General features: G+C 51.4%; 1 protein-coding gene across 4 annotated transcripts in view; it reads right to left on the bottom strand.

The window, feature by feature from the left end:
• Pkm (pyruvate kinase, muscle) overlaps positions 1 to 17,479 on the bottom strand; it is a 27,218-nt gene extending 9,739 nt beyond the window's left edge. Inside the window, exons 1-6 of one of the 4 annotated variants that reach the window (XM_005393623.2) lie at positions 17,373 to 17,456; positions 8,182 to 8,298; positions 6,191 to 6,357; positions 5,573 to 5,664; positions 1,575 to 1,706; positions 509 to 695 (exon numbers count right to left, since the gene is read on the bottom strand). In XM_005393623.2, coding sequence (XP_005393680.1) covers positions 509 to 695; positions 1,575 to 1,706; positions 5,573 to 5,664; positions 6,191 to 6,344 — 565 coding nt within the window. In that variant the 5' untranslated portion in view covers positions 6,345 to 6,357; positions 8,182 to 8,298; positions 17,373 to 17,456. Of the gene's footprint in view, positions 1 to 508; positions 696 to 1,574; positions 1,707 to 5,572; positions 5,665 to 6,190; positions 6,358 to 8,181; positions 8,299 to 14,778; positions 14,880 to 17,372 lie in introns of those variants that run through there. The other 3 variants (XM_005393620.2, XM_005393621.2, XM_005393622.2) reach the window with 3 other exon arrangements.

Raw genomic sequence — 17,479 nt, 5'->3', positions numbered from 1 at the left:
CAAAGTGTTTAATGCACACCCCAACAGGAAGGGAACCGAGCAGCAGGGCCATAGGAGCAGGGTTCTAACCCCACCCATCTCCTCACCTGTAAATTGCTATCCTACCTCAAACACCTTAGCGTGTGGGATGTTTAGGAGAGCTGTGCATCTGAAGTTTTGAGACCAGCCAGGGCTCCTTAGCGAGTACAACCTTGCAACCCCCTAACCTATCTCCCACCTGCCAGGGGACTTCAGGTGGGAGAATACAGTAATACAGTAATACAGTACTTTTGCACTGGTATTTATATTCCTAGTGTGTATATTCATCTCAGGGAGTAGGTACATATACTTAACATTTCTTCTTTTGTTGAGATACGCTATTGCTACGTAATCCAGGCTGCCCTCAGACTTACTGGGATCCTCCTGCCTCAGCTTTCCAAGTGCTGGGGTGACAGGTGTGCGCCAGTGTACCCGGCTTTTCATTCCTTCTATGCCCCTTCCTCTCACCCTCGAAGGACCCCACACAAACCTTTCTCCTTCACTAGCAGGGAAATGAGGCCGTCGTCCACGTAGACCTTGCTGCCCACGTCCACCACCTTGCAGATGTTCTTGTAGTCCAGCCACAGCACGTGCTCGTCGCACTTCTCCATGTAGGCGTTGTCCAGCGTGATCTTGAGCGGGGCTCCCTTCTTGAGCTCCACCTCGGCGGTGCCGCTCTGCGGACAGACACGGGCGGGTCCAGACCTCAGAAGCCGCTGCCGCCCGGGGCTCTCTTCCCCGGAGCTGGACTCCAGTCTCAGCCCAGCATAATCTACAGACCTTCCCCTCTAACTCACCTAGTTTCAAGAAAAAACCCAGGGAAAAAACTACAGTGTTTCAGCTTCGCTACTTAACCAAGAGAGAAAAAGATGCAAAGAAATCCTCCCAGAAAAGAGACACTTAGGAGGAGGTTTTTTTTTGGGAGAGGGGGAGGGTGTCCCCTTCCACTTAGAAAAGGAGTTTTGCTTATACATACCAAGATAATCGGATTTCTTTAAGGTGGTAGGTTTCAGTCTGTTTTACATTTTCCCTAATATTAATACATGTTTGCAGTCTGCAGTGATTTCAGCCCCGAGTGACACAGGCACCTGACACATCTTCGTTTCCTTCTCCATTCTCCCCTAAACTCTCCTTCCCTATTATTTTTTATTTGTATCTATCTATTTTTGTCTTTTTGAGACAGGGCCTGGCTACATAGTTCAGACTGGCCTTGAGCTCACTCTGTAGCTCAGGCTGGCCTTGAACTCACAATGATCCTCCTGCCTCAGCCCCCCAAGTGCTGGGATTACAGACGTGCACCACCACGCCCAGCTATTACTATTTTTTAATACATTTAGGCTTTGGATTTTCAGCAAGAGCATCCATGAGATATTTAGATTAGGGTTCTTACAGTAACAAGGGTGCTGTTTCCTAGCAAAGTAGATAGATCTAACTTTCTGCTCACAGTGATGAATGTATAAACCCTCATTTACAGGCCTAAAGTCTAAGACCTGGCACCCAGGCCGGCAGCCCTCAGCACCCTCCCTCTGGGGCTGCGAGTTCCCCGTGACACTCACGCCCTTGATGAGCCCGGTTCGGATCTCTGGTCCCTTGGTATCCAGGGCTACGGCCACTGGCCGGTAGTGAATGGGGTCAGAAGCGAAGCTCTCGGTGGCCGTACGCACGTTCTTGATGGTCTCGGCATGGTACTGGAAGGAAGACAAGGAAGATGACAAGTGTCCTCCATGCCTGGATCGAGCAGGTGTTTATTCCCCCCTCAGGGCTGAGCGGATCCCTTAGGAAAGGCCCAGGCTCCGCCCCCTCGGCCCCACCTGAGCGCTGCCCATCCATCCCTAGCTGCGCAATTATCCCAACTCCCCTGGCCCCAAAACATTTCAATCAGCGTCCAATTCTGTGCTTTTCTTATCGATCTGAACTACAATCCAAACTCTTGAGTTATTGACACAAGTGATCATGGCCCAAGCCAAACAACTCATTTCAAAGGTCACTGCAGGCAGGTTTTGAGCGCTTTCTGCAGTCCAATTTGAGCAGGAGCAGACCGGGGAAAGGCGGTCAGCGCCTACATCTGCAGGCCGTGCCCTGGCAAACCCCGGCTGCGACCCCTCCTTCAGCTTTTCTCTTCCGTCTGCCACTGTTTGATTAAAAGGGCAGTCAGTCCCCAGATAAGACTGCTAGAGTTCTCAGATAGTGTGCCCCATGTGACACTGCTGATACAGGGCACCTCATTCAGCACTTTATGGCCCTTAACCGAACCCAGCCCTTGTCCACGAGCGCGGCACCCACACACCAGCCTGTCTGCTACTGGCAGGAAGCTGGCACAGTGCTGCCCTAAGGCTGTGTCACAAATGCTCAGCTTTGAATTCTCACGTACTTTGGCACAGGGGACGGCTGGCTGGCGTGGTTTGTTTTGTAGAGTTCCTTATAGTAAGTTGTAAAAAACTGTAAGCAAGCCAACAATGGAACGAGATAGAATGCAGGGCAGAAAAATTTTTTAAAGCCTATTTTTTTTTTCTTTGAAGTTTTTTGATACAAGGTCTCACTATGTAGCCCAGCGTGGCCTTGAGCTTCCTGCCTCAGCCTCCTGACTTTTGGGATTACAGGTGTGTACCACCATGCCTGGACTCAATTTTTAAAAAAAGAACGAATACTGAATACTGGCAAATGCCTTTTTCTCAGAACCAAATATTCAGAATAAAGCCAAGCACAGAGTCACTATTTAATAAATGGTACTATTATCACTGTACACTACAATGACCACTCTATTTAATTCCAATTTGGAGCGCTGCCTGTATCCCTGGAATGTAACTTCCTTAGGATGTACCTTTATTTATGCTTCCTGCATCTCCCTAGGACTGAAGTCTTGGGCAACCTGGTTAGTCTGGTTTCTGTACTACCCTGGTCTGATCTTAGTATGGACAGATTTGCACTGCTATGTACTCCACAGTAGTCTAACTGGAACTGATCTTATTACTGTGCTTTGAAGGACAGACCTCAGCCTTTATGGTCATTTAGCCTTGGGCCGGGGGACAGCTCAGAGGTATAGCATCCGACTAACAAGTGGACCCCCCCCCAGGTTAGATCTCCCTAAAATCATTTGGCCTTCAGTGTTTGGGGGCTAGGTCATTTTGGGAGGAGCAGGTACTGAAAACTGAACCCATGGCTTCCACACCAAGTCACAGGAGTTTGCCACCACTCCCTGCTCCAGCTGTGGTTTTGCTAGCACATTATCCAAAGGCTAAGGGTACCACCCACCAATCCTGTCCTTCCAGGAGGCTCTAAATTTAGATTGTACAAAAGTCACCATTTTCTGGCTAACACAGGCATCGTGGAACCGCAGGTTCAGCAAGAACACATCTTGCTTCTGTGACTGCCAAAGATGGGAGCCAAAGAGCGGCCAAAACTGTTAAAACCAACAGTCACCGTGCATGATGGCGCCTGCCTGTAATCCCAGCACTCAGGAGGCTGAGACAGGAAGATCACTGCAAGTTCGAGACCAGCCTGGCTACAAAGTGAGCTCAAGACCAGCCTGAACTGCATAGTGAGACTGTCTGAAAAAGACCAAAAAAAAAAGTCACGAATGTCCCAGCTCCTAGGGTAAGGTGCATAGGAATGAGAGCTTTACTACAGTCAAATGGAACCTATTACCATATATTACATACACCCAGAACAATTTCAAATCAGTTCCTAAAACTCTGATCTCAGGAAAAACCTCATCATGGTTTAAAACCTAAAAATAAACTCAACAGGGACTTAAAAGTGAAAGTACAGATAATCTCCAAATGCGTCTTGTAGATTAAAAAACTTAAATTTCAGGCCAGGCATGATGGCATATGCCTGTAATCCCAGCATTTGGGGGGCTGAGGCAGGAGGACATAATTCAAGGCCAGTCTGAACTACATACTGAGAGCCTATCACCAAAACCCACCGCCCCCCCCCAAAAAACCAACAACCCTAAACTCCGAGCCAGTCCCCGTACAGCAGGGAAGCACATTCACTGGTGTTTGCCATTTCAGGGCGGCGTGGTGTTATTTTACGGGATGGAGGTGCCATAAAGCCTTCTGAAAGGTCAGCTTTCTCAACATCTATTTCTGCTCTGTCCCCTGCACGCTGCAGACTCAAGCAGCAGGGATCAAAGAGCTTTCACCCAAGTCTTCAGCTCACTCTCTGAAGCCCACAGTGAGAAACTCCCGGTGACTGCTGCTGAAAAGCCCACTCCTTTTGCTTTGGGAACATTACAGAATGCTAAGCCGAGTTGCAGCGTAACCTGCCTAGGTAACCGCTGGACCAGGCCTCCATGACATTTGGGGGCCAGCTTCCTGCCAGACCATAGGCTGTTTATGGAATCAATGATGAAGTGTCTCAGGTTCCCGGAAAGGAGGAATTCACTTCTTGGATTGCTGTTCCTAAGGACTTATTTTTAGTTCAAACTTAATACCAACTTCCAAAGGCCAGAGGGCAGCCCCACACCGCATGACCTTACAGGGCAGCGTTTTCTTCTCTGAACAGGAAAGAAAAGTCAAGAAAGGGGCAAGCTGTCCTCTTCCATCACTGCCAGCATGAGATCCCATTGTCTGTGGGAAATTCACGGTACAGCCTAAAGGTTCTTCTTAAAAGGCTCTACCCCACACTTCTCAGAAAGGGTTCGCTGACAACTTGGAAGCAGAGGGCAGGACAGAAGCCTTCCTGACAGCTGCCATGAGTCCCTGGATAAGGCCCACAGGTCAGGCTGGCTAATAAAAAATCCAGCTCAAACACATCGGAACCAGGCTCCTGAGAAGGCGTGCTGACTGGTTATCTTACTTTTTAATTTTGACTTTTATTGGTACATGTTTGCAGTCCATCCTGAGTATATCCATCCCCGGGAGCTGGCACATGTACGAGACCATCTGAATTCTTTTTACACCCCCTTCCCCGCTCCCTGCACCTCTTGCTCCTCCTGTGTGGTTCTTCGAATATACCAGAAGCACGGGGAGCACACAGGACAGACAGCGCTACTGCTGCACGTCACAGGTGATCCTTGGCTTGCAACAGTGGAAGCGGCACCTGTCCTCCTGCACCTGCCCCAGCTGTCTGAGCAAGGCCGGAATCAACCCACTGGGTGACCTTTCGGTTCTTGGTGGCAACATGAGCTGTCTGCAGACACCCTGGGGCAGGGGTGTTGGGGACAGTGGCTAAGACTCCTAATGGCTTAGGGCACTGAAGCTGAACTTTTCAAAACTTTCAGTGATCACAAGCAGCTGCCTGTGGTACACACGCTGCAGGTTCACCACCACGGGCTGCGGGGGTTCCCGGGGGAAGGGAGGCCTGAGGCTGGCCCAGGTGCATGGGATACCACGCCAGTGACAGGCAAGCGCTAGCTGCCTGTGGCGGCGTGGCCAGTACAGGAGGCCGGAGGGAAGGGGTAGAACGGGCTGGTAAAAGCAGCTTCCCGCCCACTGTGAACGACAGACGTGAACCTGCCTGGTCTACAGGGGGTAAAAGAACATGGCGCCCTCCTTAGTGGCCCAACCACCTTCAAAGGCACGGGAGAACACACTGTCTGGCTAGGGCTCACCTCATGAGTTCCGTGGGAGAAGTTCATTCGAGCCACGTTCATCCCCGACTTAATCATCTCCTTCAGCATCTCCACGGAGCGGGAGGCCGGGCCTAGGAAAAAAGCGTTTTAAAGCCTTGAGTAGGAAAAATGTGCTGTTCACGCAGGAAAGAAAACAGCAGTTTGCTCACAACTATAGAACTCTCTGCCGGGCGTGGTGGCACATGTCTGTAATCCCAGCACTTGGGAGGCTGAGACAGGAGGATTGTTGCGAGTTCGAGACCAGCCTGGGCTACAAAGTGAGCTCAAGGACAGCCTCAACTGCATAGCGAGACCCTATCTCCAAAAAAGGACTCATCTTTTACATTTTATGTAAACAGTTCCCCTCCCCAAAAGCCCACAACACTTTCAAAAGTGCATAGAAGAATGCTACTGCGCTAGCCTCCTGTCTGTATCTTGTGGTATACTCCTCCCACTTCCTGAAGATCCTATAGGCTCCTAGGCATCAGAAGAGCCTAGCAGAGACCTGGCTAGCCTCTCTGAAACTCAGCATTTTGGTCTGCTGCGATCAAGAGACACTTGTCTTTTCAGGTGGTCCCTGCACCGAGAACCCCCTCCCCGGGGCGGGGTGCCACATACCGATGGTGCAGATGATGCCGGTGTTGCGGGCCGTGATGGGGGGCGAGTCGATGTCCAGGCGGCACATGTGCTCCAGGAAGGTGTCGGCCATGGCCGCATGCAGCTGCTGCGTCTGGATGAAGGCCGTCCCGGCTTCGCTGTGGGACTTCGACATGGCTTCTGAGGTGCTGGTCCAAGAAAGCAAACAGTCATCAGGTCGAGGTACTCAGTCGGGCGCCTGGCACAGGAGGCTGACTCCTGTTTATACATTAACCTGAGAAACACTCTGCACCCCAGCCGCGCTCTGGGGAGGTAGGTGCGTCCCCGGCCTGGGCAAAAAGCTCTTGTGAGTCTGGGTGGACAGAAGGGACATTGATGGACAGATGACAATCTCCATGAATCACACCATTTTCCACGCACCAAAGGAATGTCTACAAAAGGAAGTCACAACCACCTCTGGTGGTAACAAACTGACCCCTACCTTACAGTGCCTGTGGAAGCCTAGCAGCTCTCTGTATGACAAGCTAAGCCACCCATGTCCATCAGCGCTGGGAAGCCACAGTACCTCGTTACCGTCCTCACCAGAACCCAGAGCCAAAGCCATTCCCCTGGTCTCCTTAGTCCCCAATTCCCCAGAGCACGGGTTTATTCTGCACTCCTAGTAGGTGTGACAATAAACACGTCCAAGCCCCTGCTACCAAAAGTAGTCCCGGCGTGGGAGGCAAAGTCCAATGGAACCCTGAATACAAAATCCTCATCCCAGAAGCCTGTAGCAAAAAAACCAAATTGAAACTAAAAAATGACAGGAGATGGCCTCAGTGTAGAGCCCTGGCTTCAATCTTTAATACCTCAAAATCCACCCACCCATCCATCCACCCATCCACCCACCCACCCATCCATCCATCAACTTTTGGTCAGAGGACTTTATGCAAATCAACTTGTACACAACAGAGAGTGACCATACCACCCCGAGTCCAGTCCTAATGTTACTATACTTCGCTGACAAGTCAGCTGCAATGTAAGAAATTACACTTTCTCAACTCCCCGACTAGGGGTTGAGCCCCGGGCCTCTCACACACTGGCAAGGGCTACGTGACCGAGCTCCACGCCTGGCCCGGCTGAGTCCCCACCGCCGAGACTCCCTTCCTGAGAAGTGCTCCTCTCAGCAGTAGGACCATCTGTTCCAGGTAATTAAGCAGCCCAGGTCACAACCCCGAGGCCTGCCCTGGCCTTTGCTTTACTTCCTCCCTGACCCACAGCTAAACTCATTGAGCCAGTCGGTTAGCCGAGCAGAGGGCAAAGGCGGGGGGAGGACGTGGACTGGGGTCTCATGCTGCTCACCAACACCCTTGGACCAAGTGCTGCTCCTTCTAAAACCCTTCAGCTCGGGCTTGGAGATCAGCCCCTCAGCCCTGCCCCCAACCAATCTCGGGGCCCCCCACCTCAAGGGTCCGTGTGGATCACCCCCACACTTGTGGCTCCTCAGGGTGCCCTCGAGACCCACCCCTGCCACCTCCAGAAGGGCCCGACCAAAGCTCGGTGACCAGTCTACTGACTGATGCTTCCGAGCCCTCAACTCCCAGCAAGCGGCGCCTCAGGGCACAGGCACTGCCCCCTCAGCAGGCACTGAAATGAAGAGGCCAGACCTCCCGCCACCTAGCCCATCGGCTTTAATGCTGTCAGTCACACCGCCACTCTGCCTCACTCAAATCGAAGGACGCCTGCGGCCTCCGTACACCTACACTCCCGGTGAACACAAAGCCGCGTCGGGGGAAAGGGCCGCAGCCAGGCTTAGGGGAGCCTGGCTGGATGGCAGGGACATCATAGAGATGGGCGCACACCAGGCCACCAGAACACAAGGCCTTGCTGTGCCCTCAGGGGACGGTGCTACCGGCCCAAGGACTGTACCATGACAGCCAAAGCTGGTCCAATGAACCATCCTTGGCTCTCCTAGACCCGAGCCCCTCGGTCTCCTGAGAGACCCGGAGAGGCCACCGCTGGCCAGATCGTACCTGTGCTGCTTTGGGCTTGGGCTTCCGGTGACAGAATGCTCTTTTTTTGGCTCAGGGCGGCTGCTTGGCCCCACTTGCAAAGACCGCTCAGAGCTGAGTAGGGTCTGCCCTGGAGAGCTGAACAAGGATTAATGTAAACAGGGTGAGCATAACTAATGCTCTTGGGAGGACAGAAACATTACCTTAGTAACCAGGTATCCAGGTGTAAGCTGCTTGAGGAGGTGCAGCCGAGTTCCCAGAAGAAAACCCAGAAGCACCCCAGAAAAATACTGAGAAACTGGTATGAGCTGGAGGTGAAAGTGAGGTTCTGCTGGGTCCCTGGCGCCCCAAGATTGCCCCCTGCAATCTCTAACATCCTACTATTTACTCTATTGAAGAACCCTGACCCTGTCTTTCAGGGACAGGATACCAAACTAGATGTATATACAAAAGGTCTGTGAGGGTATGTCCAAAATTGCAATGGCAGGTTGTCTGGGTGGCAGAACTACAGCAAAACTCTACTCTTTATGAATAAAATTACTAAAATGAAATCCTTTAAGAAAAGTGACAAGTAGCTGGGCATGGTGGTGCACACCTGTAACAGCAGCACTTGGGAGGCTGAGGCAGTAGGATCACTGTGAGTTCAGGGCCAGTCTGAAAGAACAGTGAGACCCTCTCTCAAACAAACAAACAAGGAGGGAGGGAGGAAGACAGTGTATCTCTTCAAAAAACATTTACTAGGGCTGGGGATATAGCTCAGCGGTACAGCACCTGCCTGGCAAGCGCAAGGTTGTGAGTTCGATTCCCGGTACCAGAAAAAAAACTAAAAAACAAAAAAAACCAGAAAACATTTATTTACTTACACGTATTCTGTAAAATTGTTAGGAGGAATTCAATGAAATGTTTAGTTCTTTTGTTTGCTGTGTTTGTTTCTTTTGAGACAGGGCACTCACGACATAGCCCAGACCGGCCTCAAACTCTGAGCCATCCTGCCTCTGCCTCCCGAGTGCTGGGACCATCCACACCCAGCCCCTTACCCCTTCAGAAACACGGATTATATGTGGCCGAGGCAAGACAAGTGTCCTAGGCTCCAGGGCACAAAGGCTTGCAGGCCAGCTTCAAGGACTGGTCCCCAGAGAACCTCCAGCCATGTGTGCCTGCGTACACCAGTGATATAACCCACAGGACAATCCCATGCCAACGTATTAGTCACTCGCCCACACCCAGCACGCTCTTCCTGTTTAGTCATCTCCGCAGCTTCACAGTAAACCTTTGTGACCAGGCTGTCCTGCAGATGCCATCGGCACATCCAGTTATACGGGCTGCAAACCATGGCCTTTTTCCACCCGCTTCAATCTAAAGTCCACGGGCTCCCATCTTTTGCTATGAAGTATAAAAGCAGCCAACAAAAATTGAATTTTCCTATTTCAGTGCATGGGCACATCAGCAGTCGAAGAGCAAGCTTGCCAGCAAGCCCATCCCAGACTTCCACAAGATCTCCTGTGTTAGCTAGGCATGCTAGCACACACTTGTAATCCCTGCACTCAGAAGGCTGAGGCAGGAGGACCGCAGTGAATCTGAGGCCAGCCTGGGCTACCCAGTGAACTCAAGGCCAGCCTGAACTGCATAGTGGATGGTGTCTCAAAAAAAATAGTAAAATAAAATAAAAAAAGAGGGCCAGGGGTATAGCTCAATGGCACAGTGCCTGGCTGGCAAGTGCAAGGTCCTGAGTTCGATTTCCAGTATAAAAAAAGAAAACAGAAAAGAAAAAATGATCACATGTCCTGAGAGCCCTCTACACCAACCAAGCCATGTCACCACGTCCTCCATGAGGGTGGACATGGCTTTCCGCCTACTTCCAAGGTCCTCCCCAAAGCTGCCCCCCTGGGGGCCCTTCCTGGGACCCCAGGAGAGTGAGCGGCCCCAGCCATGCCAGCCTGAGTCACTCCACATCCTCCTCCTCGGGAGGCAGAGACATGCAGAGCCAACCTCCAGGCGGCGGTGAGAACCCGGCGTGTCCGCTGCCGGTGGGAGACGCGGTGCCCGGGCACAGCAGCCTTGCTCAGGAGCCCCAGACCCTGTCGGAGCAGCTTCCTCAGAGCCGTTTCTCCGCTGCAGGAAGCGAGACACCACCGAGGGCTTAGTCAGGCTGGCAGGTTGGGGCAAGCAGAGCTCAGCTCCAGGTACCTGCCTGGCCCTTTCTGCCCAGTGTCAGCAGCCTGGGGCTGAGCCTTTGTGTCATGACTCTTCAGCTATTCTTCAACCCCGGAGTGCAAAAACACACAAAAAAAAACCAACAGAGAAGCACTCTGCTTCTTAGAGCCAGTGCCGTTGTTAGGCTGCGCTGGGCAGGATTCACGCCTCACCCCAGCAGTTCGTCCTTCACAAAGGTCCCCATCATTCTGCCCCAATAAGCGGGCCCGGCCGGATGTGCATCTGCACACAAGCCAGTTCTCTCACCAAGCGGGGTAGGTCACTTGGATGTCAGACTCCACAGCCAGACCAGCCCAGGAGCAGTGGCACCTGAAGCCCACTTCCTCCCTCCAGCGCAGCTCACGGATGCCCATGTTCCTTTGCCCTACATCTGGAAGTCCCCAGGCCTGCACGACCACCTTTAACCCTCAATTCCCCAGAGCCCAGAGCCCTCAGGAGCCCGCATCGTGATGTGTGGCTGTGGCGTGCAGACCTCACTAGGAGCTCTTCTTTCAAGACTCAGTGGGAGGGGGGCACGGATGATAAGCACTTTTTCAGCAGAGCTTTCAGCCCACTTGTAGGTCAATTCCCTTGCTCAAAAGAAAAAAGAAAAGAAAAGCCTGGAATCTTAACTCTCTAGGAGAGGCTGAGGCAGGAGGATTGAAAGTCTGAGCCCAGCGAGGCAATTTAGCAAGCCCTATCTCACAAAATAAATTTTAAGTAGCCACTAATGCATCAACTATTATAACTGTCCTACTAACCCGATTCATTATGTTGTTTTCTCTTTAAAATAACAAAAATTTAAAAGGGGGCTTGACATATACAGCTCAGTGCAAAGGCCCTAAATTCAACTCCTAGTACCTTCCCATCAACTAATCTATACTACATCTTTTCCTGAGAAACTATCTTGAAGATACCAATAGGTAAAGTAACAACCATTGAGAATGTCTAAAAAAAAATACTACATCTTATTTTGTTCTACAGGGCTAGAACTAAGTGTCAAGCCTTCCTAACATCTGTATTTCTACCACCCAGAACTGACCGTTAACAATGAGCTTTATTTCTTTTTAGAATTACAATTTTATACAGTCCATTTTTCATCCATTCCTAGCAACTCCAGCTCTCCCTAACCTTGATGTCACACCCTGTAGGGTGCATGCGACAGCTAACCCTGGAGTGAATGCTACATCCTTCAGGTTCACTGAAGTTTATTACAGTAAGTGTATCTGCGGCCAGACTTAACTCCATGTCTCGCTACGCAATTCAGGCTGGCCTTGAACTCACAGCGATACTCCTGCCTCAGCCTCCCGAGTGCTGGGATTACAGGCATGTGGCACCACGCCCGGTCCAAATGCCATGTTATTACTGGCCATTTTTCTTTCTTTTTTTTGCAGGAAGAGGATGTATTTTATTCATTGTTTCAGAAAGTGAATCCCAAAAAGCTCTGAAAGAAAATCACCCACAGCTGTTTGGTTTCCTTTCCAGAGGTCTTATATGGAAAGATCTGAAGTTTAGTGGCTATGCAGCCTTGCTCTATTTCTGCAGTGAGATCAGAGCCATATAGATTCTCTGTATGGCTCCGGCATATTACCAGACCCCCATTACTGTACACTTAGTCAAACAGAGAGTTGAAGCACCTGTACATTCAATGGCAGAAAGTGGGAAAATTTACACCAACATATATGGACTGCAGGGAGACTCAAGATTTTTTTTTGGTATTGGGAATCGAACTCACAACCTTGTGCTTGCCAGGCAGACACTGCTGCTGAGCTAAATCTCCGGCTCAAGACTCAGGTTTTGATCGTGGCTTTTACTGGCATTTTCCTGTCCCAAGTAACACACTGTGCAGACTTCTGAGTAACTTGGTCTCCACTCTGCACCACATCTAAGATCCATGCAGCAGGTAAATGGACCTGGCTAATTCGTTTTAACTCCACCGTATTAAATGTGCTCCCTTACTGGTGGCCACTTCCCCTCCATTAAACAGATTTGCTTTTATTAACAAAGCAACTCTCCCAGGACATGTCACCTAGGGCACAAGTGAGCGTCTATACATGTAGAAATGAATTCTTGGGGCTGGGGATATAGCTCAGCTGCACAAGCGCCTGCCTGGCAAGCACAAGGTCCTGAGTTCGATTGCCAGTATCACCAAAAAAAAAAAAAGGAATTCTTGGGTCATTTTATTTCTATTTTTGCTAAAATTGCCCATTGTTCCTGATGCTACCTGGATTTTTTTTAGGGGTATGGGGGCTTTTTGACATGGTCCCACCATGTAGTTCAGGCTAGCTTGAATTCACTATGTAATGCCTGGATCAATTCTTGGTTTCCTTATTTTTCATTTTTTTGGTACCAGGAATCAAATTCACAACCTTGTGCTTGCCAGGGTGGATCAATTTTTAACTCACCAACTAATAACATAAATGCCTGCCTTCCCACTGCTTTGCCAACACTTGATACTGTCAGACTTTTAAAACATTTGTCCATCTATTAAGTGACATTTGTTAAATCTGCTCTGTATTTTAATGGCCAAAAAGGGCTATCGGCATGGCTCACGATGAGTCTTTTAAAACTCTAGGGACTTCTCTAAAAAACGGGCACAGACCCCATGTCCTATGTGCCAGGACCGACTCAGCTGATCAGCAAATCTTCTGCAAGCATTTCAGGACATATCAGTTGTTTAAAGTTGAAGCAACATGACCTATAGGTCAATTAAAGATGTCTGGAAGGGATGGGGTTCTCTTTAGAGGGAAAAAAAAAATTATATGCCGGCTTCTCACCAGGTCCACACTCAAAAATGCCGCAGCCAGCAACTTCACTGTCCTAGCACAGCTGGTCTTGGCATTTCCCCCTCCAAACCACAGCCAAGCCTGTTCCCAAACACTGCCTGCAGGCTTCAGGAAGCTGAGCTCGGGGGAAGTGAGTCCCAGAGGCCACAGGAGGTACTGCAGTCTGCCTCTCCTTGCTACGTGCGGACGGGCACAAACCACCCAAACCACCGCAAGGGCGTGGTCTCACCGCGCCACTTGATGGCCCTAACAGGTCTCCCCTTCCAGAGCAGACCAGTTTCCCCAAGATGCCCTAGGAGTCCAGAGAGGCTGCAGGCTACCACCCTGGCTCACGTTCCCCCAACAGCTTCAACACAAAGCCCCAGTCACTGCTCACACTACTCAATTATCCAAGCTAAGTGCGACTTGTGTGAAAAATGCAGGCTCCCAGAATATACAGCGCTACTGACAATGGTCTCTGTCTATTCTGTCACTTAGCTCTACTTCTATCTGTATCCAAAGTGATGCTTAAAAGAGACGATGCAGGCCGGGCGTGGTGGCGCACGCCTGTAATCCCAGCACTTGGGAGGCTGAGGCAGGAGGATCATTGCGAGTTCGAGAAAAGCCTGGGCTACAAAGTGTGCTCAAAGCCAGCCTGAACTGCATAGCGAGACCCTGTCTCAAAAAGGCATTAAAAAAAAAAAAAAAAAGGGACGATGCAGGGTCCTGCAGGGACTTTCACCAAAGAAAATTCAGAAACATTGCACAAAAGACCCTCAGCAAAGCTGAAATTAAAAACCTGCTTACAAGAGCAACTCATTCTCATACCAGATGGCCAGGAGTTGACTGTGGGCATTTGGGGTGGTTCAGAAATTGAGGTAATGTCGAATGACTCACTGTCCTTTACCTTCACCTCAAGTCAGCTCCCAGCCAAGAGGAACACATCACGACTTGCTTCCAAAAAGCTGAAGCGAAGGAAGGGAAGCCCAAGTAGAGTGTGTAATGCAAGAGCTGCACTTTTTTCTACCTTCCTGTCCATAGCTGTTTCCTCATTTCTTCCACTGCCCCAACATTAAGAAATAAACAGCTTTAAGAAATGAAATGGTTCTTCCTGTGATGCCACCTCAGTGTCACAACAGTTGAGGGACACATGCAATTCCCCAAAGGAGGTACTGTTTGGAGCTGGCTATCAGATGTTCCAAGTCACTGGGGGTGCAGCCGTGAAGGCTGCAAACTAGGAATTCAGCACTAAAATTATTTTATTTCAAATGTAATGCTTAAAATAGAAGCAGCTATGCTAGACAGGAGGAGACTCACGTCTGTAGATTTTGGCTCAAGTTAATGACTCAGAAATGAGCTTGCAGAAATCCTGTGTCACTCACATTCACGTCCCGTGGGAGGCTGCTGCGTACCCGGGAGAAGACCCAGGAATGTGGGTGCACAGCCTGCATAGCCTGCATCACCTGCGCACAGGCCCTGCCATGCAGCACGCCTGAACTCTTGGGGAGGTACAAGGTGCCCTGGGATCTGGACAGACTCTTTTGGATTTAGCGGAGACATTTCTAAGTGGGGAAAATTCGTGCTGCTTCATTATGACTCACTGAAAGGAAGGGGATTTCTTAAGCCCACCAGAACCACAGCATAGCTTCCCCCCACTCACCCAAAGAAGACAATTCTCTCAAAAGCCGCAAAGCTGAAAGGTTCGGTCATCTTGCCCACAGCGCCCCTCCCCCAGACCTGGCTAAGGGCTACATTACTTCTCCCCACAGAACAGCCCCAAGGCCGGGCCACCAGCGGCCTCAGGCCACCAGAGGGCAAATTATTTGCTAACAATGCCTTCCCAGGGTCCTGACCCAGGCCCTTTTCTGTGCCTAGGAGAGAGGGCCACACCCTCAACACTGCCAACAGGGGGCACTATCCCCCTCAGTCCTAATCTGGCCCCAACCAGCAGGCTGAAGGCATCCTAGAAGTGCCCGTGGGAGGCCAAGAAGTTGATTAGGAAGATTTCAGCCTTGGTAGGGTCTTACTTTCTTTCTACCTTAGAGTCAAATACCAGAGACTGCGCGGGGCGTGGTGGCACACGCCTGTAATCCCAGCACTCGGGAGGCTGAGACAGGAGGATCGTTGTGAGTTTGAGACCAGCCTGGGCTACAAAGTGAGCTCAAGGCCATCCTGAACTGCATAGCAGAGACACTGTCTCAAAAAGACAAAACCAAACAAACAAACAAACAAAAAAACCCAAACAAACAAATACCAGGGACTGACCCCACCTCCCTCCTGCCTGTAAGTCTGCTCCTCATAAGATCAAAATGCCCCTGTGGCCAAGGACTGCAAAGTAACGTTTTGTTACTTGGCAAACTCTAGCAGGATTCCCGAGGGGACTGGTTTCCAGGAAATACCTAGTATTTAGAGAGCTCCTCTCCCAAATGCATGTGCAGATGGCAGGGAGATGATTCAAGTCCTCAGGCTCCGATGTGGATTAAGCAACTGCGCTCCCTGATTATGGAGATCAGACCTTGTGATGTGGATAAAACACTAACCTCACAGAGACCGGTATCTCATCCACCAGAATGAAAATGGTGCTACCGGTCTGCCTGGGAAACAGGACTAGAACTGAATGCTCTTGTAATCAATGGGTGATTCGAGGCCGGGTGTGGGGACACACGCCTGTAATCCCAGCACTCCTGAGGCTGAGGCAGAAGGATCGTAATGAGTTCGGGACCAGCCTGAGCTACAAAGTGAGCTCAAAGCCAGCTTGAACTGCATAGCGAGACCCTGCTTCAAAAAGACCAAAGAAAAAAAGGCTGATTCCAAAAGCCAGTTAAGGCCGGGCGTGGTAGCGCACACCTGTAATCCCAGCACTAGGGAGGCTGAGGCAGGAGGATCTTGCGAGTTCGAGGCCACCCTAAGCTACAAAGTGTGCTCAAGATCAGCCTGAACTGCATAGCGGGACCCTGTCTCAAAAAGACAAAAAAAAAGATTAAAGAATTTTTTTTAAAAAGCCGGCTCACAACCCTTGGATGCTCCAGTCCACCAAGCCTGGATTTCCCAAGGAGGTTCACTCATTTCATGCATCCGGAGGAGAATCCAGGCCCTGGGCTTGGAAAACATGGATTAAACAGGCAAAGAACGTATCTTTCTCTGGTTTGAAAATAACCTTCCAGACTGGGAGGTGCTTTGCTGCTTCTTCAAACCCAGCACGTGTGCCACCTAGTGAGGCCCCTGGCCTCCTTGCTCGCACAGCAGCAAGCTCCATCTTTGTCCCAACCAGAGCCAGTTATCAGTTTCATGTTTCCCTAATTAGACCCTAAGCTTCCTAGGCTGTGACCTTCCCGGTCACCCCAGTCTCCAACAGCCTCCCGCAGCCACCCTCGAGCCACACCGATTTCGGGTGCACAGGCGGGAGCACCCCCAGAACGTGCTCCGTGGTGCCTCGCAGGTCTGGGCAACCGTGCGGGGCCGCGCCCAGCCCAAAGATTCGGGTGCGCACGAGGGCACCCCTTCTTCCACGCAGCCGCGAAGGCCGAGGTTACGTAACCCGCTCGCTGCACCCGGGCCGCGCTACATCCCCGACTGCACAGGAGCCCGGGCCCTGCCCATCCTCAGATCAGGAACTCTGGAGATCGAGTGATGGAGGAAGGGGCACAGGACCGCCACGCGCCACGAGGAGGAAGCGGGGCGGACGTGACCAGGACCGAGGGGGGCGGGGATCCGGCAGCACAAGAGAGGACAGGAGGAGGGGGGTAGGGATGCTGAGCGCGGACGTGACCAACGCGGAGGGGGAAGGGCAGTGGGAGGGGGGGCAGGGGACAAGCGCGGGAAGGGGGACCGGCCAGCGTGGAGGACGCGCGGGGAGGAGGCCAGAGGGGGAGCTGCTGCAAAGCATACAATGCAGGGGTCACAGGAGATGACGATGGATGGAAAAAACTAGTGTTAAGACAGAGAAGAAGACGAACAGAGGAGCACAGAGAGGGAGAAAGAGACGGAGGCAAAGACGGAAAACAATAGCAAGGAATAAGACGAGACGAGGATGGGACGGGGTAGAGGAGGGAGAGAGGCGAGGATGGAACTAGATCGAGGAGGGACAGAGACGGGGAGCGGCCGGGGCGCGAGCAACCGCCTCCTCCTCTCCGCACGTCCGACCGGGTCCGCTATGCCCAGGATGCAGCACCGGCCCGGTCCGGATGGGAAGTGCCGGCAGCAGGCTACGTGGGTCCCGGTGCGGAGGTCGGACGGCCTGGGGCCCCAGCTCACCTCGTGCGCTCGGCTGGCGCTGCGGTGCAGGAAGAGCGAGAGCGATGTGCAAGCTCGGGATGCGTAGCCGCTGTGCTGGGGCCCGGAGCCCGGCCTCAAGGTTACCC

This window comes from Chinchilla lanigera, unplaced genomic scaffold (genome assembly GCF_000276665.1).
Source record: "Chinchilla lanigera isolate Chin_1 unplaced genomic scaffold, ChiLan1.0 scaffold00049, whole genome shotgun sequence".
NCBI lineage: Eukaryota > Metazoa > Chordata > Mammalia > Rodentia > Chinchillidae > Chinchilla > Chinchilla lanigera.
The sequence above is the reverse complement of the archived record's forward strand: the minus strand, read 5'-3'. Positions and strand labels throughout refer to the sequence as shown.